We start from the raw sequence: 21,705 nt of genomic DNA, 5'->3' as shown, positions 1-21,705 counted from the left end.
ACTGCCCCTCCGCTCCCTATGAGGAGCTGCAGCCGCCATCAGGCCTCCTCTCTGCTCTGTACTCAACAAACCCTGTGAAATCATCAAAATCACTGTTCTGTGCCACCGTGCCAATGAATGCAGCATGGAGCCCGCCTGTCGCAGAGAACAGGGGACATTAACAGCGCAATCTGGAACTGGAGATTGTGTCATGTCAGCTGAGGTCTGAATGTCATCTCACTGCAGGTGGTACCGCATGGGGGTTCCATGTTGGCAGCCACATGAAATGTCACCTCTCTGTGCCAGCTGGCTCGCCTGTCCTTGCTGATGGCACCAGCTGTGTATTTCTGCAGGCATTGAGGCCTTCTGTCACCACACTGTGAGGGAATGTGCTGCTGTGCGCCTGCTCAGTGTGTGCCTGCACACACATGCAATGGCCCTGTGTGCACCAGCAGAAGGCTGTGTTCAGCACCACCGTGCTGTGCTGTGCAGCTCAGATGCTGTGCACCTTCCCCACTTGGGTATTGTGCGCAATGCTTCACAGTGATTAGGAAAATCATAAAAACTGAAGTTGGTGTACTTGCCGCAACCATCCTGCATTCCCACTCTTCAAATGACATGAAGAGGATGGGGTGTGCATGACAGGCAGGAGTCTGAAGATGAGCAAGTTAGAGGAACAAGTTAGAATCATAGAATCACAGAATCATTAAAGGTTAGAAAAGACCATTAAGATCATCTAAGTCTAAGTGTTGATCCATCACCACTATACCACTAAACCATGTCCCACAGTGCCATATTGACTATTCTTTTTAATACTTCAGGGAAGGTGACTCCACCACTTCTCCATTCCAATGCCTTACCATGCTTTTTAAGAAGAAATGTTTCCTCATATCCATCCTGAACCTCCTCTGGTGCAACTTGAGGCCATTCCCTTTCATCCTAGAGAGTGCTGCAGGGAGTGCTTTGGTGTGGGAAAAGGAGTCTCATTGCACTGCCTTGTGTCGTAACCTCTGTTACATGAAGGGTCCTCAGCCATCACATCAGCTGGAGGAGGCCTAAAACCTCTGATCCGTACCCTTCACAGCCTCCTAGAAGTCCCTTTGCCACCAAGGGAGCATGTGACAGATCAGCTACTTCAGTGCTGCCACAGCCCAGTGACCTCATTTGTTCACAGCCAGTTGCAGTGTGCCCACACTGTGGCATAATGCATCCTGGCTTCCGTGGCTAGGATTGTTTCTAGGCACCCCAACTGCAAAGGGCATTCAGACTGCAGGATGCCAGCAGCTTGCTCCAGCCTAACAAGAAAAGGGGATGCATCGGCTCTGCAGGGTGAGACTTGAGCTGCGAGCATCTGCTGCGATGTGCAGATATTTGCTGACAGGAACTGCTGGAAGAACTTTCTTATAGTCCAAAAAACCTCCTTGTGACTTTCTAAAGATAAGCATTACATTGCCTATTCTTTTCCCCAAAACCTCAGCCTCTCCATCTCCACAGAACTCCATAATTTTGTTCTGTAACCAGCACCAAACCCTGCAATGATGTACATTAATAATACAGGGAGGGAACCAAAGTGCATTAATGGTACTTTTTTTTTTTTTCCCCTCAAACTGAGCCCACAAATTATCTATGGCCTCATCACTTGAGTCTGTCCAAAAGCTCCATAGCCAAGCATGTGGCCGCAGAGATGAATACCTAAGCAGGCAGGAAAAATATCGTTCTGTCTGCATTTTTAAATTCTGTATTGAGGTCAGTATGAAGCTGTATTTTTCCATGCTTCTAGAGTGCTCACATCTGCATCACATACAGCAAGGATGTCCTGGCTCAAGCTGTACTCTCAATTCCCCCATTCATTATACAGCCTACCGCCTTATATAGATTTACTGAAACAGCTCAGCTGTTCCCTCGTGTCTGGGCTCAGAGCACAATCCAATGTCACGGACAGCAGTTGAGCAGCTCGAATCACCCCTCCCATGCCCTAACTCTCCCAGTGAAAAGATTAGATGTGCTGATTCGGCTGGTGCCACTTAAGTGCTAATACGCGTATGTTTTTCACTGTTAGCTAATTCCAAATGTATTTTGATTTTATCATGTGGCTCTTGGGTTGGCTGCCATACATAGAATTCAAAGCCAGAACAGTGAATTTTCAAGGTGCTTTAAAGCAAATGGAAACAAGATGATAACATCAAGTGCTGTGCTAACCTTAGCCTCATTCTCCTTCCCACAAGGAATATCCAAATATCACGTCCCCAAACTCAACAAGATGCACTGCTGCTATTACAAAGCTTTCATTTAAAGCTTTTCAAAATCTTCCATTTTAGTCCAAAATCTACTGTGCCATGTAAATCCCAAATCCTTGCATGCAATTTATCAGCAGACAATAGATCAAAATAGTTATTGAAAGAGCTTCTGTGTCATCCGCGTGTTTTAAAGGTCACTTTGCTACTGATGAGAACTGCAGGACTCACTCGCACAGGGAGAAGCTAATTGCTCAACATTTCATGTCAGTACGCTCAGACTCTTCCAAGCTGTTCATTACCATTTCTACCCTGACTCTAATGGAATTATTTAACATTTAAAACCATCAGACGCACTCAATCACACAGCTCTTCAGACATCGCCGCACTGAAAATACCTCTTCTTCAAGTGCGGTGGACCAAATAAAGGTGTTCATTTCCCATTTTATATCAAGTCAGAAAAGTACTGTGACTACAATAGCACTTTTCGTATTTCCTCAGGCCACTGCAAAGAATTAGATGTCTATCACATAATGCGTATTTTCTAACACTGACTTCTTCCACTTATCTGCCTGCCATTGGCACTCACTCTGGGTGTCAGTCGGTACCCATGCAGTATCTGCCTCCCTCTCTCATCTCCCTGCCCTGGCATCTGTGAGTCATCTGTTTGACAACAGTGAGCTATTGACTGCTTTGTGTACACCACATGAGGGTGTTTCAAACTGTGTCAAATGCCAGAGTTAATTTGGAAGTCCTCATGCTTGGAATGGAACCAACAGGCAAACAGCTGCGTTCTTCCCATTGATGAAAATCGTACTGGGGCAACCCGGTACTTTTCAAAGCATGGGATGAAACATCACACAGAAGAAAACAGATGGGAGAGGCGTTTCTAAGGCATAATCCGATGTTCTCTGAAATCAAATAATATTTGTGGTGACTTCCCCGAGCATTGTCTTGTCCTTGAGGAATCATTTTAAATACAACATGATTTTGTATTATTTCCATTAAAATCTGCTTAGATGGGATTAACTAATCATTATTCTCCCGCAGAGCTTTTTAGAAGCTTTCCTTGGCTTATTGCTGGAAGTTAATTGCAGAGTCAGGAAGCATTACCTGCTTACATAAACAATAAATAAAACTAAACTTCTCCTTCATACACTGCTTCTTCTGGTGTTTGTGTACACACATCTTTCTGATGTTTGCTTGCTCTGATAAGTGATGGCTTAAAATCCAACAAAGACCACAGAATGTAATTAATACCCTGTTCTAGTTAGCAAGTGTAATTCCTGTAAACAGCTTTTAAAAACAAACACATAAATTAAAATGAAGCTGGAGCACTTGACAAGGCTTTTTGCACAGCTAGAACAAGAGAAAACCCGTTGGGTCTGTGTGAAGGTAGGCTGCTTCCCCAGGAAATTCTGGGTGGCAATGATCAGCAGTGAAGAGCTAATGATGGGCTGCCTGCCTCACACACACACCCTGGCACCAGGTTGGCAGCCTACCCCACGCCTCAGCTGCTGGGGGCCCAGCAGTGAGTTTTTAGAATCATAGGATAACAGTATTTCCAGATGGAAGAGACTCACAAGGATCATCGAGTTCAACTCCTGGCTCTGCACAGGGACACCTAAAATTCAAACCCTATGTCTGAGAATGGTGTCAAAATGCTTCTTGAACTCTGGCAGCTCTGGGTCGTGCGCGCTGCCTTGGGCAGCCTGTTCCATGCCCACTGCCCTCTGGTGAAGAACCTGTTCCTAACCCCAACCTGAACACCTTAATTTAACACCTAGCTTTCACAGAAGAGCTTTTATCTCACACTCCCGTGGCCATCTGCAACCATCTGATAACTTAAACGGTGATGGTGGGCTGTTTTCAGGCCTCCAGGGTTAACAGAATTCGTGTCCCAGCTGAACAGTTTCAGCTCACGTACTGGGGCAGCTGGTGACAAAACAGAATGGCTTTAAAAGTGCAAGTTTCTTTTTTTCCTTTTTCCTTGAAAAGGATGAATTAGGAACACAATCACAACCCTTCTGCAAATGTATACATACATGCTTATCCGGGTAAAGAAAATATGAAGTCAAAGACAAGTAAGAACTGTTCTAAGTTCATTGCAGGGACAGAAAGAACCGAAAGAGTGAGGCCCGGGAGCCCAGCGGGGCCGTGCCCGCCTCCGGCTGCGGTGCTGAGGCGCCACCTCCTGGTCGCCGAGGGCGCAGCGCCGCACGGCGAGGTGCGGCCGCTGCTGGCTGGGGGCTTCGGGGCTGTTCTTTCCCCTTTGTGTGTGGAAGGGGCGGCAACGGCTGGCTCTGGGTCCTCTGGGTTGCCTGAGCGCCTTTGCACTGATGGCAGCAGGTATGTACAGGCAACAGCGTCCCGTGATGGTGGATTCGTCGGGCTCTTCAACCTGGCTATGGTACCTGTGGAGATCACAATAACCCCAAGTTCGAACACTCCTCAGGGCACCCTGCAAACCCTCGTACCAGGGGGCAGTGATGCCATCAGGCAATTAGGATTATTAAAATATCTATAGTGATAAATAAGCTCTCTTTGACAGCTGTGCTACAGGCGCTCATCTCAACAAATGACAGGAAGGAAGTCCAGACTCTCCACATTTCTTACAATATGGCTATCCATCTTTTTCTCAGATATGTATTTACTTTTGTTCTTTAAGCATCCTTCTTTTGCAGTGACAGTCTAACAAAAGTTAAACTGCTTTGCTTCTACCCAGGCAGACAAGAAGTACTCAAATTTGTAGTCTTCCAAGTATGCAAATTCTGTATAATTTGCAGGAAATAAAGTGTTTCCTATTGAGCACAGATATTATCTTAACAATGAACTTAAAACTCCTTGTGTTATAAGATAAATAACTCTCCAAAACACTGATTGTCTGACAGATTGTTCATTCCAGTTAAGTCATTCATTCATGTAAAGTCACCAGACATTCCATGCACTGAGCCCTGGTACTCAGTGCCCAGTGCTTAGCAGTAAATAATGCAAATCCCATTCCTGGATCAGAGTACCAATTTTAAATTTGACATGATTTAACTTTAGTTTATTTGCCTTAATTGCAGAAAGACCACTGTGCTAACAATAATTTTTCAAACCAGCTTATGGGGACAGTTTCTTGGCTTGCTGAAGTCTATGTGAGAACATACTGCTGCCAAAAGCTGTGCTCCTGCTGTATCTCTTGCACCTGCATTGATTATCATGCAACCACTGACCCAGCTGAGATTATTCAGTGTGCTGGTCTGACCTAAACCACAGAGCAGTCATTTGATCTTTAGTGTCAATGCAAGGAATGGATTCAGTCTTGTTTGTTCTCTCCACAAAGGTGAGCTACCTGGGAAACGTCCTCCAAGGTCTTGAAGAAGCTAAAGATAGCAAATGACAAAATATAATGAAGAACAAAGAAAAGTAAAATGATTATATTCCTTCCCCTTTTCACGTGTACCATAAATGTAGCGCTCTGTAAAGCAGACTCAAGAGAAATTATTGTTTCAAAGGCACAGCTCTTTCAAAAAGACTGGCACATAAAGTTATCCTTGGTGTCTTTGTTTGTTTCAGTCCTTAAGCATCTGGTCCACCAATGACTTGAGCCCAAAGCTGACTTTTGTGACATCACCAAAGGCATCTCAGTCTTCTTTCTGAACACATCCATTGGGCCTGCTCAGTGTTGTTTGGGCTCACCTGCTTCTCCTAGCCATCCTGTGCTGCAACCCCCCAGTGACAGGTATTTCCTTTCTGTGTAAGCTACTGATTTGTGCCTTGGTGTCTTTTTTTTTTTTATTGTTCGGTTGGTTTCACAGTGATAGGAAACTGTTCATTCATACTAGTCAATATTTGCAGAGTAAAAAAATTAATTGGAAGCTTTGCTCATGTAGGTATCAAAAAGTTTGTATTAAGCCAAGGTTTCCCATGTAATCACGGTGTCCATACGGCAAAGCTGTCATCTCTATACACTTAGTAAAACAGAAAGCTTCAGCACTCTTTAGGCAGGCTTATGGAATGATGTGTTAATCTACTCCCATTAACAAGACAGCAAATTCCCAGTTGATTACCCAATTCAAATTAAGCACATGTAATCTCCCTGTGACACTCACAATGGTGTTAGCATAATGCATAGAGAGAGAGGCGGATGAAGTCAGTATGCTCAGAAGTGCTCAGCTTCCAACATTAATGTCATTTAGGCACTCTGAATTTTAATATGGGTCATTAACACCCAGCTCTTGTAATCACTGCTTTAAAGACTGCGGCTCCTTAATTGTCACTCTCCTACACACTACACAAGGAGCATAGGCCATGTTACAGGTTTTCCAGTTCGTGGCAGGATATGGGAGTCCCATCAGAGTCCACCATGGAGGTGTACTTTATGGGCTATGGTGGTGGCTTGAAAGACAGAGGTCTGTTCAGACTGAAATTTAAGAGACAAAACATATAACACAAAAGCCATATGAAAGATTGTTGTAAAATGTGCACAGGAGGATAGAGAAGGCAGTAAGCAGACAGCCTGGTGTAACAGCACCTGACATTAGCTCTCACACATTGTACCTTCCCTGTTTGTTTTATAACCCCAATGCACCTCTTCATGTCCATTTGGCTTTCCCAGCTCCCACCTCACAGCTTTACTTCATCTGTGCTTTAAAAAATATCATTGTCCTGGTGAACAACTCAAAGCCCTCACAGTGGTCTTCTGCTCCAACTGCTCTTTGGAGGCATATTTAAAAACTCATAACTTTTTTTTTTTTTCTTTTGCCAGTTTATATGCCAAGGTAAAGAAGATAAAGTAAGAACCTGTCCCAAATCAGTGGAAAAAAAAAATTCAATTTTTACCTTTGATACTTAGGGTTTGATGTTCTGTTTATAAAGGATTTTCTGGGACAGAAAATTATTTGTGATCTGCATGACTTTTCAAGCTCTTCAGTAAAGATATTAAGATTAAAAATAATTGGCTCTTAGATACTGCTTTTATCAGTAGATCTTTGAATGCCTTACCAGGGAATTAAACTTTGGTAGTAATTACAAACTTAGTGCTTCTCTGACTAGGATTAAGAATCAGGTAGACTACTTTCACATATATTATCCACAACTCAAATAGTCTGTTACCGTAGAAGTACAGTTTCGTTAAATCATGTTCTCTAATAACCACACAAAATTAGAGAGAAGTGGGAGGCTCTGGGGAAAAAATTACTTGCATTCTTCCCTCATACCCTACAGCATGCATTGAAGCTGCACCACAGCTCTTTTTCTGAGGTTTATTTTAGAGACAATCCACAGAATGGATGAAATGTCTGAGATCACTCTACACTTCATGCCACTGCATGAAAAAAATGGCAGTAGTGATCAACGCAATTAAAGGCATTGAGTGTTACGGATAGTCTCAGATCACAGTCACAGAATCACAGAATTGCAGGGGTTGGAAGGGACCTCTGAAGATCAACACCCCTGCTAAAGCAATTCAGTACAGTAGGTCACACAGGTAGTTGTCCAGATGGGTCTTGAATATCTTCAGAGAAGGAGACTCCACAGCCTCTCTGGACAGCCTGTTCCAGTGATCTGTCACCCTTACTATAAACTTCTTCTTCATGTTAGTACATAACTAACTATGCTTAAATTTTAGGCCATTACTCCTTGTCCTATGGCTACGAGCAACTGCGAAGAGGCTGGCCTCATCCCTTTGCCTCTCACCTCCCTTTATATACTTAGAAACATTTATCAGATTTGCTCTCAGTCTTCTTTTCCTCAGGCTGAACAGACTCATGTTAGTCAGCCTTACCTCATACAGGAGATCCTCCAGGCACTTTATCATCTTCGTTGCCCTCCCCTGAACTCCTGCCAGGAGATCTCCGTCTTTTTTGAACTAGGGAGCCCAGAACCGGACACATTCTAAATGTGGCCTCACAAGAGCAGAGTAGAGGGGGAAGATCGCCTTCCTTGGCCTACTGGCCACGTTCTTTTTAAGGCAATACAGGTTACCATTGACATTCTTGGAAAGAAGGCATGCTGCTCATGGCCAATCTGTTGTTCACCAGAACACTCAAGTCCTTCTCTGCAGATCTCCTCTCCAGCAGGTCATCCCTTAACCTGTACTGATGCATGCAGTTATTCCACTCCATGTGCAAGACTCTACACTACCTCTTGTTAAACCTCGTCAGGTTCCTCCCTGCCCAACTCTCCAATCTGTTAGGTCTTGATGAACGACAGCACAGCCTTCCAATATGTATGAAAATACTTAAGTACAAACACCTGGACTGGAGTTTGTGCTGTACTACATTTTCTACTCTTTTTGTTCCCCAGGTTGATACTTACATCTCTTTTTGGTACTGACACTATTTCTATATGTCTGTAAGTCTGTGATTCTCTGTGAATATTAGAAAAGTACAGAAGAGGAGGAGGACCACTGGTCAGAGGAGGTGGCTGCCTTTTGTATTCCTCACATTGCTTGCAAAGAACACAGGAAACAGTGATAAGCCAAACCTGGTCAGAGGTTGTTTGGGTGTCCTTCTTTTGGCTTGCTGATCCTCTCCAGTCCCATGGACAAAGCAGCCCCAACCCCATACAAAAAGGCCAGGTTCTCTGGCTCATCACAATAAATGCTGAACGTCACTGCCCCAATTCATGGGCTTGTGTTCTGATTGGGTTTGTGGACTGAATTCAGCCACCCAACAGTAGCAGAAAGCGATTTAGTCACAGCCTAACCAATGACTTGTCAGAAAGTCAGCCATGTTCTCTCTCTCTCCACAGTTTGACAGTATCTCAGCACAGTCCCAGCCCTCATTCCCACCACTTACGATTTGTAGGATCTTGTCTCAGCAGCACTATTGACCAATGGGCTGGTGGTAAAGAAATATATCCATATGGTAGCTGAAACAGACTGGTCTGTGATGTTGAAGGACACATTACATGCAAAGATATTGGCACAGAAAATTTTTAGTAGCTTACTTTAAAAGAAATTTTTCTTCTTTTTATTTTATCTCACTTTTGTAAACAATATTTCCAAGCCATTCTACGATTTTATGTTTAGAAGCCACCATCATTCACTTTGCTGAGGACTGGAAATCATATTCCAGAGAAAGTGCAAAGTGCATTTGGTGAAACACATTTTTGGCCTACAACTGACCAGTAAGCAAAGAAATATGCTTTTATCAAATTAAAGAACATTAGAAGAAAGAGGATATTAGGAAATATCTATTAAGATGTTCCAGCAAACCAGTCTGCGCAGCAGTCTGGGATAGTGATAAGCCTTTTCCCTTTTTAATGCTAATGAAAAAGCTGATGATACCAAGTGGCTTAGCAGCAGCCCAGTCTGCTTCTGCCATGACTGAGTGAGGCCTCAGTCTTCTGCATCAAGAACTATCTCTGTATCACAAAAATCATCTTTATTTATAGGCAGGTATTTTTCCCTTTCCTAATACAGCTAAGCTGCCTGCATTTAAGATCAATGCTGCCAAAGGACATATTCCTGCTTTCTCAAGCTACTGCTGTGTTCGTGTCCTCCAAAACAATAGCTTCGATACGTGGCTACGTGACTACATGGTATTTGCACAACTGCCACAGCACTTACAGTGCTCAGGGGTTGTACCCTCAGAGGTGCGTGTTGTGTCGTTGAGGTTCTGCAGGAATTCAATGGTAGAGTCATTCAAATCTGTATAAAAGGAGAAACATCATTAAATTATTGTGACAGCCTCTATGCAGCTGCTTCATTAGGCTTAAGTGGGGCTATTTTATGTCATTCACTTTTTCCTGATGCAAACAACAAATGCGGTAACAGAGATACCTGAACGTCTTTAGTATAATTGCTGGTTTATAGATCAAAGAAAAAAAGATCCCACCATTTAAATGATGTAAAACAGTAGCTAGACAGAACCAGGAAAATCTCTAGTTCTCTTGTGAGGTGCTGGCTCTGTCTGAGATTAAGCACTCATACAGACACATATATATAGTAGGTTATTTTTAAATATGTGTGTATGTGTGCATGTATACATGTACTATATCTATGGATATTCTCATACGTATGCATTATAAATCCCTACCTAATATATATATGCATATATGCACTCAAGCATGTATGAATGCTCTATTACAATCAGAAAAAAATCAATTCACTTCTAGGGCACTCTAAAAATTCACTGAGAGCTTTTTATGTTAATTCAATTTAAATTTCCTTTTTGCCTTGCTTATCAGGTATTAAATTCTACAGGGATAAGCATGGCAGAGCTGTCATTTAGGAAAGGAAAAAAAGAAAAGGCAAAAAACAAAAAAAGGACATGGAAATCTCATAACACAGTGCTCTATACAGCATGCCAACGAATGCAACGTATGACTATTTACATAATGGTTTGTGTTGCAGCCTCAGAGGATTTAACTAATAGCAGTAATCCCTGCTGTAGGAGCCTGGTGGCCCCAGTGGGACACTCTGGAGCTCACTACTGTGCCTCAGCAGGTGCCCCAGTGCATTATGTATGCCCTGAAACTGTTCTCAGTTGTAGCTCCCTTGCTGAGGACCTTCCAGGGCTGTGGCTCTGCTGCCTGCCAGGCAGATGTGGGTGTGGGAAAGAGGGCGAATGGAGCGGCAAATGGAACCTCCCTCTTTTAATGAAACTGCAATAAGCAAGCTGTGAAAGAGCAGGATCATGAAGCACGAGGTGCTGTCACAAGGTTTTGGCTGAAATGCATGGTTGTAGGTTATACTTTGGTAAAGAAGCAGCAGAGTGCTGCCAACAATATATTCAGGAAAAGGAAAGTGGCTGTTTGGTTTGCACTTCAGCCAGAAGAGGTCTGCCATACAATTACAATAGCACATAGACAGATTCTGCCTGTTCTGAAAGCACAAACTGAGATGTTAAGAAATAAGTTAAAATCTGGCATTCTGCTGCTAAACAGAGGCTTTCTGAAGAGAAAGATCTGTGAAAAAATGTCCACCCCCACCTTTTTTTCATCCATTAGTCTTTAATGAGGCTGTTTTCCAGTGCTCTATTAGCCAGCCTTTATAGCCCCACATTAGCTCATGATTTCATTGCTGCTCCATGATTTTATTTAGCTTCTCCAGTAATTTATTTCATCCATAAACTACTCTCAATACTCACTGTATTTGCCTAGCAACTTTCCTTATTTTAATACTATTAAATACATTTAATAGAAACAGTATACTCAAATGTTTTTCGTTTCTCTCTCACTGCTGCAAATCCTCAATGGATTGGAAGACTCAAGTCTTTGTTTTCTAACTCAGTGCAGGGGAATGCTTCTGTGAAGCATTAAAGTGCTAGTACATATAATACCCCCCAGTGTTTGGTCTCTAGGACACAACTTCACCATGTTCAGTAATTATTTTTGGATGGCAATGTGATGACTATCAGGCAGCTACTGAACATAAGTACAGCAGTTGTCACATCTTAGCAAAAGCATTACAAGCCGAGGGCTACATAAAGTTGTATACCTGCTACTGCACTTTTTGCAAGAGACTCCTGATTAACACAGATGTACAAACCAACACTAAGTTTGTACCACAGTTGCACTTTGCAGCACCTGTAATTATCTTCATAACTCCCCTGCTACAGTCCGATCAGGCAAAGAAGATGCATCATTTACTCACTTGTTACTGTCTCCCTCTCTCTGAACACTGTGGTGCTAATACAGCTTTTTGTCTATAGGGTAGAAATCATAGAATGGCCTGGGTTGAAAAGTACCACAATGATCATCTAGTTTAAACCCCCCTGCTATGTGCAGGGTCTCCAACCACCAGACCAGGCTGCCCAGAGTCACATCCAGCCTGGCCTTGAATGCCTCCAGGGATGGGGCATCTATAACCTCCTTGGGCAACCTGTTCCACTGTGTCACCATCCACTGTGTGAAAAACTTCTTCCTAATATCTAACCTAAACCTCTCCTGTCTCAGTTTAAAACCATTCCCCCTTGTCCTATCACTATCTACCTTCACAAACTGTCATTCCCCCTCCTGTTTATTTGCTTCTTTCAACTATTTGAAGGCCACAATGAGATCTCCCTGGATCGTTCTCTTTTCCAAGCTAAACAAGCCCAGTTTTCTCAACCTTTCCTCATAGGAGAGGTGCTCCAGTCCTCTGATCATCTTAGTGGCTCTCCTCTGGACCCGCTCCAAGAGCTCCACATCCTTCCTGTACTAGGGACCCCAGGCCTGGATGCAGTCCTGCAGATGGGGCCTCACAAGAGCTGAGTAAGGGGCACAATCACCTCCTCCTCCCTGCTGGCCACTCTTCTTTTAATGCAGCTCAGAACATAATTTCACCTGTTGAAAAACACACATGCTTGCAATAACTGTTGAGGATCCTATAACTTGCTCTTTATTTTTTCCTCTTTCTTCCCCAGAGATGTCAAATCCATAGTAAACTACTACCTGAAATTTTGGCTTCCCTCAGGCACCGCCACAGAAAGCTATGTCTGGTTCTAAAGGTCTGTCACAAGCTTGAAATGCCAAATGAGCGTAGTGAAATGGATGAATTAACTTCAGGGTGTTAAGCCTGGATTTTTGGTTTCACCTGAGTTTCAGCTGAAACTTAAAACTATGAGCATTTTGGCTCTTTTCAACGTGGTATCAACTGACTGCAGTAAACAAACATACATAAATCTGCATTTAGACAGGGTTTTACCTGCTCTAATGGGATGAAACTGTTTTCCCAACTAACAAAGAGAAGTTTTGAGGAAGTTAGCACAGAGGATTCACACCTATGATGTCTGGTGCTATAAACTTATTTAACATTTTTCTTTAATCTTCCTTTGAAGCAGTAAGTATTCTAGAGCTGAATATTTATCTGATAATCAAACACAGACAGATGGTGGTTAGCAAGTAGACTTCTATTCGCCCATGAGGATTATTTCACATTTACTAAAAAGAGACCATCTTTCCTAACACCTGTCTCATTTTTGGAAAAGTACCATTTTGCTATCTGAAAAAGTGAAATACAGCTTTATCTTAGCTTGGGCATCTCTGGACTCAGAGATCAAGCTGTGAATTTAAGAGCCTTGGTTTTGTTGCCCTTCCTCCTCCCACCTATTTCTGTGCATTGTTCCCTTGTACTAATTCCCAGCTGTCTCTTGGTTTTCATTTAAAATCTTACAAAATAAGAAGAGCTGAAACAACACCTTACAGGCTTGGACTTAGCAAGCTCAGCTGCAGCCCAAAGGGTCTGGCAAAGAGGGCCATAGTGGCACTGGTGTGGGAACCAAGAGGGAGCCAGAGACATGCAGCATTAACCCATGGTCAGCAAAGTGCTGGTGCCACGCGTCATGGGTGCTGGTTAAAAGACAGCTGTCTCTGGGGCTATTTATAGCAAAGAAATGGCTCAGCTCTGCCTTGCACTATGACTTTGACATTGTATCTCCTCAGCCAGTGATGATGTACAACCCATTTGCATTGTATATTTATAGTCTTAGGCAATTTATAGGCAAAATTATTCCCCCTTAGTGACCCACTGGCAGCCAGGTCTCTGCTTTAGGAATTGAGGAAGGCAGACTGAGAAGAACCCAGATTTAATTTCAGTGCCACTGCAATCTGTGTTCATATTGTGGTATGTATACACACACACACACATATATGTATATATTTATGTATATACATATGCACGCAAATATAGCCTCTTCATTCCCCAAGGCTTTAAAAGAAGGGATTCAGCTCTCAAACAGCACTTTGCTGAGTCAGAATCAAGTCTTTTGCTCAGTTTCTTCTGCCAGTACTGTGACACCCTGCCAATTGCATTGCTTACCCATGTCTGGGTAAGTATTGCTGTAGCATAATAGAGATTTCTTTAAGTGAATTTTACAGGGTTGAATCGCATGGGTGAAGGAGGACACTCAGTACCTCACAGGCTCATGAAAGTCAGCCTGTTGCAATCCATTTTGTTTGGAGAATAAGGCTGTGGTAGACACTGCAGACTATATTTACTCTTGGCGTGGCCACTGTGCTGCTATGGAGGGGAGGGCAATGCTCAGCACTCCCTTGTGCTGCCCATGCTGCCATTCTGCATGTGCCATTTGTCTCCAGAATGAGAGATTCCGATCCTTTTATTCACAGTGAAGCAACAGGGAAAGCATTTTGGCCGAATTCGTTACCCTGTGTCATGGAAAAGGGAGCCAAGCTTGCTCAACTTGTGAAATTTAGAGAGCCTGAAGATGCAGGCTGGTCCTCTAAAGAAACACAGATTAAACAGTATCCCTTTTAGTTAGTAGAGTGTTTCAAAAATAATATGAATAAATAATAAAAAACCTCAGATGAGTATAGATCAAAGAGCTGTGTAGGTCTGAGCGCTCTCAGATTCTTGTGGCTCTTCCTCTCAACTGCAGAAAATAGTTTAATGTGACTATCCATATGTTTCCTCTAGTAAAACAGCAGCACTTACCCCATAATTAATGAATGGGGACGATTTGTTACCGTCAGGTCAAAGTGAAAAAAAAAAAAAAGGGGGGCATTTAAAATGCTTTTCTGTCACAGGCACCTCTCCATCATAGTAGGATAAATTTATTTATAGATTTATAGGGTTTCTATTCCATTTTATAAAAAGTATAAGAATAACATCTGATATTCAGCAAGCCATTTTACATGCTGTCCTAGTGTGACAGAGCTTTAACAAGATTTGTGTTAGCTCTCTTGCTAAATGATTTCACAGCTCACAAATTTCCATCCAAAAGCACTTCAGGTACCGCCAGTGCAGGGCATGCTGACCTCTGTATGCCTCTGGCCCTGTGTACATGGCATTTAAGTACAGGTCAAGCAAAGATCATACCTCTATTGAATGAGTAATAAGGAAGGCTTTTAAAATTTTTCCTCACCTGAGCTAGTCATGACAGCTGATTGAAGTACTGAATTTCCAAGGTCTATAACAAATCAAAGCAAACACCTTTACTAAGGGCAAAAAGTGTATTTATTCATCTTTTTTTAAAAAAAGAGGATCATTCAAGGGCTTAAAGATGAGAGAGAGTGCATCACACTTAATTTCCAAGTAATCTTCCAATGCACAACCCAGCCAGTTGGTCTGGCAAGAAACAAGCAGCGGCTGAAGTAACAGGACTATCAATCCCTAGGGAAGGTTTTGGGGCTAAAGGGTCTGAAGCTCCTGGAACCTCCAGTATGTACCTCACCTAAAGAGGAGCAGTTTTTAACTGGTTTTATCCCATATAAACAGATGTGTCTTATCAGCATGCAGGTTGAAATAGCATATATGACCTGATGGTGGCACCTGCATGGCTCCATCCACAAGTCATCCCGGCAGTTGCAAGTCTGGCAGGAAATGTAAAGACACTGCATTGAAAAGGGCTCACTGAGTCCTCAAAGAAGCGGAGAGAAATAGTTTGGTTTCTTACAATCCAAGGGCTGTTCACCAGTCAGCCAAAGACAGCAGAGATATTGTCCTTCCCAAGCAGCGTTTACATCCCAAGTAAGAGGAGGCTTTTATAGAAAAATGCACTTTTTTCCTTGCCATTTATCCACAGCACTTCTCTGACATGCTCACATGACCCACCACTGAAACACAGCTGTATCCTGGACAGAGCAAAGCCAACTACCCAAGAAAAGCCATCTCAAAAGGACTTCCCTTGAGGGGTAGGGAAAACTGTTCACTTACCTGCAATAAGATGAAAATAAGATGAACTTGTAGAGGCAGAGCATAGATTTGTCAAATTTACACAAATTAAGAAACATTTTATCAGTTCCTCAATTAGGTAGAAGTGTTGAGAATGTTGGTTGTTTCCTTAAGCAGAATGTTGAACCATTAGTAGAGATGCTGTTTTTAATTACCAGCTCAGTGCTGAAAGAGCTATATTCAAATGCCAGCTAAAGTGTCAGGAATAACAAAGGCTAAGGTTTAGTTATGTCTGGGTGTAGTTATGATGGATTACATCACCAGACTATCTCTTCATTGTATTTGCTCTGTATTTTCAGCAGAAAAGGATACCTTACTATGCAAACAGAAGGATACCTTACTATTGCAAAATCATTTCTCTAATAGCTTTAAAAATTATAGATGCACCCCTGAGATAACCCAAGTTATTTTGTTTTCTAATTTGTTCTACCTTTCTGAAGCCATTGTGGTAAAATATATTTTCTTGGGGGGGGGGGGGGGAGAACGGACAATAGTGCTTAAAAGAAGCGAGGCTTTGTTTAAAAGAAAAAAGGCTGAAAGTTTGGTTTGAGATTTGTGTCACACTGTGCATTAATATGGCACCATCACAGAACACAGCCAAGAGTTAATGTAATTTCCCTCCTTTCTGTCACATCTAAATACATTAACATTTTTATACAGAGTGGAGCTATCTTAGTATAGCCCACAGGCAAGGATGTAGACTTCTTTAATTGATGGCTCTCTCATCTGAGGACATTTCTACTAAACTGCAAATTGTGTGAAATGAGTCATTTTGGAGAAAAATGATCATTTATCTTCCATCCCTCTGAAGCCAGATTTTGAGGGGACTGAGCTTTGGTTTTCAATACAGTCTTTGCTAAAAAACATACCAATAGGTGTGTCCACAGCCAAAAGTGAATACAGGTGCAAGCAGTTACCAGTTTACCTGGCGCACCAATAAGGGCTGCTCAGAGTCCAGCAGTTCAATTATATTGTTAATGTGCAAAGAGCATACACATTAGAAGGAAAAAAAAAAAGGTTTAACCGTGCATTTACACCTGAATATGAGGCATGCACAAGAGGGTGCTAAAGGAAGTCAGTCTGTGCTTTTTTGCCAGCCACACTGCAGGATTACTCACTGAGAAATGCATAGTTAGAACAGCTCACCAGTGCTGTGTAGCTAAGTGAGGGTACTTTTGGATATGGGAATTGCAGCAAGATACTTCTTAACAATAGCAAGCATCTTTTGTTTGTATAGAAGTTTCTTCTTAACTCGTTGAGTTTACTCAGGTGTTTTTGGCTCATTTAGAGTCTTGAGCTAAGAAATCTGCCAGAAAAAAAGTTTAAGCTGTGTGATGTGTACAATACTTCTATACAGTTACATTTATTCTGTATTTTAGATAACAAAGTATATACGTGTTTAGTGTTCTTAACATTTCAGATGTGTTGTATGAAAAACTCACCAAAGAAGTTTTTCTGTTTATCATTTATCTATGAAAAACTCCTCATTCTTCTGATGAATACCCTATATTTCATTCGCAAGGAAGGAAAACAGACATACACGACAGCATCATATGTACCTGGTGGGTCCCTTGTAACATCAAGCACAGATCTGATGATAGAAACCTTCACTGTCTTGTGAGTTTTTTTGTTCAACAGACATTTCTGGAGAAGAAAAAACAAACAAACACATAAAGCAAAGCTGCAAATCCCTTTCATTGCACTTTAAACTATAAATCAGAATGGTGCTAAATGCTATTACTGAAAAGCAAGCTCATATGGCTGAAAGTTTCTTGGCTTAGATGCTATCCAAAGTGGTAACCCAGATGGATATCTACGTGTTCCCACTGGCAGGAGTGGTTTAGCAACCAATGCTCTTGCTGTTAATCATTTCTATGGTTATGTCATTGATCTATTCTTGAGCTTTTTACCTCCAGGCTGCTCTGTCAGATTTCTCTTGGTCCATGTACCATACAATGATTGCACCCTTCTCACTATGCAGCTCATGTTAGGCTGTAGGGCAGTAAAAGCCAATTGTTAGCCTCCAGCATTTGTCACTCGTCTTCCACTTCTGACTTCCAACATCCACAACAGACAGAGCTTCTCCTATAAATTTACCATCCTGCTTGGCAAGGAAGCACTTCCTTCCTCTTTATTTATTGTGTTTCTTCTCCTGCCATATTTCTCATTGCAGACATAATTGAAAGAAAATCAAGGGACATCCTAATTACTACGTGGGGCCAGGCTGAATAGTGGGCTTCCATATCCTTTAGTTCAATACCTCAGGGACAAACACCCATATGGAGAAATATTAGTACTAGTAATGGGCACAGAGCAGGGTGAAGAATGAGACGCTTCCTGATTACCATGCAACTCCTACCTTTGTTAGTTGTACAAGGAGATAAATTCCATGAAAAAGGCTGCCTGGCACACTGATGCACTGAATACACAAAATCAGATACCTTTCTAGAGTGCGTCATATATAAGAGGTTTCTGGAAGTGACAAGAAATTGCATGCTGTAGATCAGTAGTTCTGGTTGTATGCCAATTGCTCCCCAAAAAATCTGCTTTTGTGCTCTCTTTACTTTATCCTTAAGCAATAAAAGGGAAGGGCTGGAGAGATTCCAAAATCAAGGCTGGATGAATTGATGCATACTAGCAGGGTGGGAGATCTCACCTTCATACTGCCTCGATGTTCCTAATTACATTTACTTAGCAGCTTATGATACTAAGAGGAATTGCTTTTTCCCTCTAAACAAAGACATTCATACTATTACTCATGCAGCACAAAGACCTTTGCACTCACAATCGAAGAAAGTGGTATATGCTTTTAGCTGAGAGCAAGTTTGATATATTGCAGGCAGTACAAGTCAATCATTCATTATGAAGACTGGAACTATCCAACTGAAACTCTGTCTTGGTAAATAGTCATTAAACTCATAGTTTAATTGTTTTCTCCTTTTTTTCATTAATCTCTTGTTGTTCATAATATTTTATAGATGTTTACTATGAAGAAATATAAATCTGCCATCCAAAATAGATTTAAACCTGACAATAAAGTGTAGAAAACAGAAGGAAAAGAGTGAACATTTATTTGGAAGTGAAGAACAAATACTCTTGAAAGACTTCCTATCATCTGGTCCTATGATAGCAACACCCCTTGCTTTGCTCAGCAGGGCAGTGCAAACAAGTGCTTGCAGTGTCCAACACCAAAATGAAAAATAAGTCACCAGGAAAATTACAGCGACTTTGCAGAACTGCCTGAGCATGCCTTGTCTGAAAAGGCATGATATGGACAATACAAGGCTCTGCGCCTGTCCACAAACACTCTTTTTGAGGAGAAATTTCTTAATTTGGGACGTTCGCAGATGAAAAGCTTCAATCTGGATGGAGGCAGTTGAAAGCAAAGCATCGTAACAAGAGCGGCTTGCTAGTCAGTCTTAAGGTCTACAAGTATGTTTTGTGCTAAGTACACTCAGACAGCACAACAGACTTTCCGTTTAGGTTTTGCTGTTATAAAGCAGATGATAAAAGAAACTCTCTAAAGCATACACATAAGCGTTCAGCTCTAAGTAAGGATCCTCAAACTTGGATCTATTGGTATTTGGTTACTCCAGCTGTGTTGTGCTTGTAGCATGATATATTATGCCTGGCAAGACCATCACTTTCTCATTGACACTGTAGGTAACTTGGGGTAACTCTTTTGCTTCAGATATGCATGCATCAGAAAGGCTATTCACCTTTTGCTGCAACATTTCACAGAGGTGAAGAATCACAGCCTATAGGAGAGAAATCTGAGAAGTGCAAAGAAGATCAGTTTGAATTCTTTCCCCAGCAGATTTTGTTTAGATCCCTCATTTTTCGTAATCAACAAGAATGGTTAATGTGGTCAAAAGTGTTCCCTTTTAACCTTTCTGAGCCTGCTAGTTTCTTCACGCTGTCTGCAATCCAAAATGGCAATGAGAACATTTCCTTGGAAACTTTCTACAATTGGAACATAGCCATTAAAATGTTGTAAGTTTTTATTTGAAACTTAAAATAAAACATAAATTTTGACATAGTAGTTTCCATGTCCTAATGTAACAGATATTGTAAAAGAGGAATGGTTGCCTTTCAGGAAAAAACAGTGGCATTTTCTGACTAGCTGGCTGTAAACTATGTTTAATTCAAGCCCAAGGAAAGGACCACCTACAAATGATTTGTGTTCTCTGTCTTGCTTATTCATCAGAAGCTGACTAGCTACTGTGCCCCTGATTCCTTACCTTTCCTTCCCTATGCAATATTATTCCCTTGGATAAATATCATGATTTCCATTGTTTCATTTTTGTTTCAAAAAGTCACATATACCTTGAGTAAATTGCTACTCTCTAACCTAAAAATAAATAACTGAACATGAAGCTAAAACTCTAAAATTTCCATTGTGTCTCTTGAGAGACCTGCAGCCCCCCTGCATGACCACTGACCACTTATAGCCTCTCCACCCCATCCTAGAGCCGTCCCTGGGGCTAATGCAAGGTCAGAAATTACCACCCCATGGAGAATCCCTCAGCTAGCTCCCATTTGTGCTCACAGAAGCAGCATATACTGCTATAGGGACAGGAATTGCTCAGAAGCAGGGATGTTAGTCATGGACAGCAACTAAGCGACTTGCTTATGGTACGAGCTCACCGTCTGCAAGGTACAGCAGAGCCCTCCCATAGGCCAGTCAAAATTGCAGGGTAGGCTGGAAAGCAAACAAAAATGTATTAATGAAATGGGTACTGAAGGTCACAGTAACAACTTCTAATAAGACTTAATGGCCTTGTTTTGTAAAAAGAGTGCAAATTAAATCCTATATACGCCCACGTACCTAGCAAGATAAAAGCTTGCATACTCCAATTTGAGGTCAAGGAAGTGGTTTAGAAGCATATATCAGCAGCTACTACCATAAGACCTATGATGCATTTCCCTACCTTTTAAATTATGTCTGGATGGTTTTATTAAAACTAGCTAAAGCCATCCTGCTATCACAGCTGATAGCAGGGCATGAGTTTCACCTGTTGGTTCCTCCAGGTGTTTGCCTATCAAAACCACCTGCAAAAGCTTTAGCTATTGCCTGCTGTCCCCCAAAATGTCTGTTGATGGTGAGAAACCAACTTCTCATGTTCTAATAACTAGGCAGTTGTATGACAGTGTCACACCACAGACACTTCCTGATTGGCCAAGAAGCCCAAACTTCACCTCTGCGTGAGAGCAGCATGTTTTTGATGACCACAAGGAATGAAAGATGTGTTTTATTATTTTATTTTGTTTGCACAGTATTTCTGTTCCAGGCACAACTGACTGCATGGATACAAGCTATCAGGCACCATAAACCTTTATTTTCCAGGCATTTCTGATTTAGTCATTGGTTTGCAGCTATGTTGAATGTTAAGTAAGAACCGCTGAAACTGTGGTAACAACATGTCTCAAAAGCCTTGAATAAATCATGTTTCTGACCCCTTTTGAGTCTTAAAACTGGACAGGAAACAAGTGAAGATCCTAGATTACTTAAGAGATCTCCAATTCTTTCTCTTTCCAACATAAATCTTGTATAATTCTCCACCATTAATATAATTTGCTTTTCTTCTTTTTTTTCTAACCCTGTTAACCAAGACAGGGTCACCTCAGTTCTTTACTGTCCTCCCTGATGTAATGAGTTCAAGTTTCACTGACATTTTTTACAACTAATCCACCTAGGACTCTTTCTTCTAATTTCTACTTTTCTACCTAGTGTTACTGACTGGTTATGCCTGGATTGACTTATTGGTGTGGTTTAACCCAGCAGGCAACTAAACACTGCACAGCCTATTGATCACTCCCTCTCCTCCCAGCAGAATGGGGGAGAGAATCAGGGAAAAAAAGTAGAACTTGTGGGTTGAGATAGAAAAG

General features: G+C 41.8%; 1 protein-coding gene across 1 annotated transcript in view; it reads right to left on the bottom strand.

Moving 5' to 3' along the window:
• Window positions 1-4,366: 4,366 nt before the first annotated feature.
• Window positions 4,367-21,705, bottom strand: part of CD96 (CD96 molecule) — a 63,454-nt gene continuing 46,115 nt past the window's right edge. Inside the window, 6 exon segments of the mRNA XM_085221157.1 lie at window positions 4,367-6,621; window positions 8,517-8,607; window positions 9,027-9,148; window positions 9,741-9,852; window positions 17,376-17,460; window positions 20,464-20,518. Coding sequence (XP_085077283.1) covers window positions 6,513-6,621; window positions 8,517-8,607; window positions 9,027-9,148; window positions 9,741-9,852; window positions 17,376-17,460; window positions 20,464-20,518 — 574 coding nt within the window. The 3' untranslated portion in view covers window positions 4,367-6,512.

This window comes from Meleagris gallopavo, chromosome 1, assembly GCF_905368555.1.
Source record: "Meleagris gallopavo chromosome 1, MGAL_WU_HG_1.1, whole genome shotgun sequence".
In the NCBI taxonomy this organism is placed as follows: Eukaryota; Metazoa; Chordata; class Aves; order Galliformes; family Phasianidae; genus Meleagris; species Meleagris gallopavo.
The sequence above is the reverse complement of the archived record's forward strand: the minus strand, read 5'-3'. Positions and strand labels throughout refer to the sequence as shown.